At 50.9% G+C, this 5070-nt stretch overlaps 1 protein-coding gene across 1 annotated transcript in view; it reads left to right on the plus strand.

The window, feature by feature from the left end:
• Positions 1–4563, plus strand: part of BRPF1 (bromodomain and PHD finger containing 1) — a 15551-nt gene extending 10988 nt beyond the window's left edge. The window contains exons 9-15 of the mRNA XM_006917594.3: positions 3–312; positions 611–895; positions 1397–1544; positions 2112–2248; positions 2351–2469; positions 2836–2990; positions 3705–4563. Coding sequence (XP_006917656.1) covers positions 3–312; positions 611–895; positions 1397–1544; positions 2112–2248; positions 2351–2469; positions 2836–2990; positions 3705–3888 — 1338 coding nt within the window. The 3' untranslated portion in view covers positions 3889–4563. The remainder of the gene's footprint in view (positions 1–2; positions 313–610; positions 896–1396; positions 1545–2111; positions 2249–2350; positions 2470–2835; positions 2991–3704) is intronic.
• Positions 4564–5070: the final 507 nt, after the last annotated feature.

A 5070-nucleotide genomic window follows, 5' to 3' on the forward strand; every position in this document is an offset into this window, starting at 1 on the left:
AGAGCGGCTGCCTGCTGGAGAACCAAAAGCACTTGCCAGTGGAAGAGCAGCTGAAGTTGTTGCTGGAGCGGCTGGATGAAGTGAATGCCAGCAAACAGAGTGTGGGCCGCTCACGGCGTGCAAAGATGATAAAGAAAGAGATGACAGCCCTGCGGCGGAAGCTTGCCCACCAGCGGGAAACTGGACGGGATGGGCCTGAACGGCATGGCCCCTCCAGCCGGGGCAGCCTGACACCCCACCCGGCAGCCTGTGACAAGGATGGGCAGACAGACAGTGCCGCGGAGGAGAGCAGCAGCCAGGAGACAAGCAAAGGTCTGAAATCTGAAGCAAGCCAGACTGACTTCTGCAGCACACACTCAGCCTCTGCCATCCCCCAGGCAGAGGTCTCTCCTGCACAGCTACCTGTACTTTCTCCCTCATTCCCCAATCAGGGGCCTCTTAGCTGCCCCACTAGCTATTATGAGACAATATTCCCAATTCCATGACCCCCAAATCATCTCCCCAATTCTAGCTGGATTAATAGTCCTATACACCCAGGGCATACCCTGGACATCTACCCTTCCCACATCAGGCCCCTCACCAACTCTCCTTCTCTCTTTCTCTGCTCCAGGCCTGGGTCCCAACATGTCCTCAACCCCCGCACATGAGGTGGGCAGGAGAACCTCAGTTCTGTTCTCCAAAAAGAACCCGAAGACAGCTGGACCGCCCAAGAGGCCGGGCCGGCCCCCCAAAAACCGGGAGAGCCAGATGACCCCCAGCCACGGAGGCAGTCCTGTGGGGCCCCCCCAGCTCCCCATCATGGGCTCTCTGCGTCAGCGCAAGAGGGGTAGGAGCCCCCGGCCCAGTTCGAGCTCAGACAGCGACAGTGATAAATCCACAGAAGACCCCCCAATGGGTGAGCCTCACCATCACCCAGCCCCCCAAGAGAGTGAGCAAAGCTGTCATCCTTTCCAACATAACTTTCACCTATCCCTTCATTTGCCCATAATATGTCAGAGCTAGAAGGGCCCTTAGGAATCCTTTAATTCAATCCCCTCATTTTACAGACTGGGAAACTGAAGCCCAAAGACACTGATCCAGCTAGATTCCCATCTAGGGCCCCCTCCATTGTATCACTTCACTTTTTCTCTTCTCATCTTCCTTGGGGATCTCCTGCCCTTTAAGTCATTTGTGTCCTAAGGCCTGTAACTGCCAAGGGAAGTACAAGGGGTGGAGCAGGGCTGTGGCTAACTGTGGTGGACACTGCCCAGAGCTAGCTCTGCTGGCCAAAGTTGGAGGAATTTTCCAGCACAGAAGGGGAAGCCAAGCTCTGAGTACCTCTTACCCCCATGCCATCTCTGATCTATATCTTTCTGACCGATTCCTTCCCTCCTCCCCCTCCCCTCACCCAAACAAGACTTACCAGCTAATGGCTTCAGCAGTGGAAACCAGCCAGTGAAGAAGAGTTTCTTGGTATACCGTAATGACTGCAGCCTTCCCCGGAGCAGCTCAGACTCTGAGTCCAGCAGCAGTAGCAGCAGCAGCGCTGCCTCAGACCGGACCAGGTACCGGCCCTCCAGATCAAGGACCGCCTCTGGGATGCCCTTCCAGGTTTCCCTATGGGAGGTGGGGTGGCAGCCATCTCAGCCTACATTCAGGTGGCTCAAATCCAAGGTTTTCTGCAAAATAAATAGAATAGATGAGAATGTCACTATAATGAAATGAAGAGAACCATGCTGGGTTCAGGTGATGTTTTAGAACAGAGGATGTAAACTAATGCCTTGTGGCCTAGATTTGGCCTGCATATTTTGTTTGGCCAGCATGGTTTTTAAAAAAATCCAGAAGTGCCACATAACATTTCCAGTTTCTGTATTTTTAAAAATAAGATCGGGCAAAAATCTGGCCAGCATTGCCTTTAGACAAGGCATGCACTCTCATCACTACCACTGCTAAATCCAGCCTACATCAGTTAAACCACTGCCAAGCCTGTGAGGGCTTTTGAATTTGAAATTCTTCAAGTAGCCTCTGCTTTCCAAAACTCTTATTAGACTCTGGGGGCTTAAAGAAGAGAGAACACCTACCATGCCATTCTCCTCTTCCCCACCTTTGAGATAAACTTTCCTTGTCCACAGCACAACACCCTCAAAACAAGGCAGGGGAAAGCCCTCCTTCTCTCGGGGCACATTTCCAGAAGACAGCAGTGAAGATACCTCAGGCACTGAGAACGAGGCCTACTCCGTGGGCACTGGCCGCGGCGTGGGCCACAGCAGTAAGTACTCTCACCCAAGACCAGGGATGCCGGGGGCCCAGTGTCCAGGCCTCACCAGCCCCGTGGCTGCTGATCTGCCCCCTCTCTCCCATTCCTATGAAGTGGTAAGGAAGAGTCTGGGCCGGGGAGCTGGCTGGCTGTCGGAGGATGAGGACTCCCCGCTGGATGCTCTGGATCTGGTGTGGGCCAAATGCCGAGGGTATCCATCATACCCAGCTCTGGTAGGCTTCTGCTTTTCTTATCATACCCCTTGCCTGTCATCCCCAGTATGCAGACTCAAAATTAGCAGACTTCCTATTTTGCTGAGCTGCAGAGCACAGGTCTTTGGCAGGTAGACACTTAGAAGTCCCCATTTAGTTTTTCCATCTCTCTCCTTCTTTCCCTTTGCCCCTTGGCCTCTGAAGTAGTTCAGCATAGGAAAAAGCCAAAGGTCAGCATAATAGTAGCATAATACTAGGGTCAGCAGCCCTAGTAGCATAATAACTTTTCTCTGTTCCTACCTCAGAAGTAGTGTCCAAATTCTTGGGTAGGGTAAGTCTTGGGGAAGAAGGAGTCTGAACCAAACCAAGGTCTTATTACACCCTCAGATCATTGATCCAAAGATGCCCCGGGAAGGTATGTTCCACCATGGGGTTCCCATTCCTGTGCCCCCACTGGAGGTGCTGAAACTTGGAGAGCAGATGACCCAAGAAGCCCGAGAGCATCTCTACCTCGTTCTCTTCTTCGACAACAAGCGAACCTGGTAAGGGAGGAGGGAAACATTTGGTGACTTATAGCCACAGATGCAACCCTGAGTATGGGGCCAGGCTGCCAGGAAACTCCAGCAACAGACAGACTAGGGTATGACAAATCAGTGAGGGAAGGACTGACCTTTGAGTAAAAGGGTTGTGTTTACCATGAGTCTGAGCAACTGAATGGGCAGCAGCTGACAAACAGCTGTGGCTAAAAAACAAAGGACCATCAGTGACTGTGAGAATTATAGGAATGGCTCCCCGCCCAGACTAAGGTGACTTCTAGGCTTAGTTTTCCTACCTCTGCCTCCATGGTGACAAGATGGGGATAAAGCAGGCATAAACCATTCAGGCTTGAATCCTTGTTCTGTCACATTTACGTATGTAGTCTTTTTGTTAATTGTCTGCAGAGGATATTTAATATCAGTAAAGTCTGCTTGGACCCTGTGGGACGGGATACCTGTTTCAGGTTAGGTCAGAGCTTCTCCTTTTTGTATATATAAGTAATACCCCATGATTAACTCCTCAGTGTGACTGTTGACTGGGCTTTTCATCACTAGACTTTGAGCAGTTCCTTGAAGGAGGAACTTTATTTCTTGATCTCTAACCCCATTGCCCACCAGAACTTGGCCCTCAGATGTTTTTGAATGAAAGAAGGAATGAGGGAGGCTGATGTTTATTGCTCTCCCAGAGATGACTTATTTGTTCTTCACCTCATCCTACAGGCAGTGGCTGCCCAGAACTAAGCTGGTTCCTCTGGGCGTGAACCAGGACCTTGACAAAGAGAAGATGCTGGAGGGCCGCAAGTCTAACATCCGCAAGTCAGTGCAGATCGCCTACCACAGGGCTCTGCAGCACCGCAGCAAGGTTCAGGGCGAGCAGAGTAGTGAGACCAGTGATAGTGACTGATACTACCCAGCATAACCCAACCTACAGTGCCCTGCTGCCTCTCTCCTCCCCTTTGCTCACTGTCCTGGAGTGGCACCGGCCTCTGCACTGACTCATTCCTGGTCTTGGGGCCAGTCTCAGGGGAAGCTGGGTGGGGGAGGTCCCTCCTGCCCTGAGTGCAGCTGGACTGTACAGAACACTCCAAGGGCCATAGTGGCTCTGTACAAGGAGAGGGGAGGTCTCACAGGCCAGAAATCTCCAGAGACCTCAGCATTGTAGTGCAGGGTGGTGGGCCACGGTTAGGACACTGCATAAAACAGGCCATCCCACCACCCCTGCCTGCTTATGCCAGGAGAATCCATAACTGCCTAGTGGCCTGAGGCCTCTGCAGGTGGTGAGGTGAACGGGCATCTGCCCAGCCTAGCAGTGGGATTGATGTCTGTCCAGCCCGGAAGAGGGGCACTAGGTGACCCCCTCCCCTGCTGTTGTAAATACTGTAATTAGCGGAGAATTTAAATTATTCTCATTTGTAACTGCGTTTCCGGGTCGCGCCAGAGTCATTTGGTACTAAAAAGATTGGGGCCTGTCCCCACTTCCCTTCTTCCCATAGATTCCCCCCACCTTTCAAACTGGTTTGTATTTATTTCAAAGGAAGAAAATATATTGATTCTTAGAAAATAAATGGTCTGTTTGGAATTATTGGTTCTCGTCTTCTGCCAGGGCAAAGGGAGGTTCTGTCCCCCAGGGATAGTAAATAATTGGGCCCAAGTGGTTGCTGGCTGCTGTGCATGCTGCATTTGTAAGACAACAGCAGAGATAATAAGACAGCTTTCATTTCCAATGCACTTACTAAGTGGCAGGCCCTGTGCTGAGCACCTTGAGATACAGTTTCATATAATCCTTGCATTAACTATGGGGAAGGTTAATAACAGGGTGGTTATCTCCACAAAGATACTGAAGTTTAGAAAAATTAAGTAACTTGCCTAAGTTCTCACAACTAGGAAGTCAGAACGAGGATTTGAACTCAGGTCTGTTTGTCTGTAAAGGTGGCTGCTTAACCAGTATGCTGAACTGCTAGAGGAAGAGTCTACTACCCATTCCTTCATGAACTTGAGACGCTTCAAGTCCTTTGCCAGTAGGATGGTTGGTCCAAGTGCTTGAGTCTACTATCTGACTTTGCCCTGTTAAATGGGAACAGAGCAG

Source organism: Pteropus alecto, unplaced genomic scaffold (assembly GCF_000325575.1).
Source record: "Pteropus alecto unplaced genomic scaffold, ASM32557v1 scaffold75, whole genome shotgun sequence".
Classification (NCBI taxonomy): domain Eukaryota; kingdom Metazoa; phylum Chordata; class Mammalia; order Chiroptera; family Pteropodidae; genus Pteropus; species Pteropus alecto.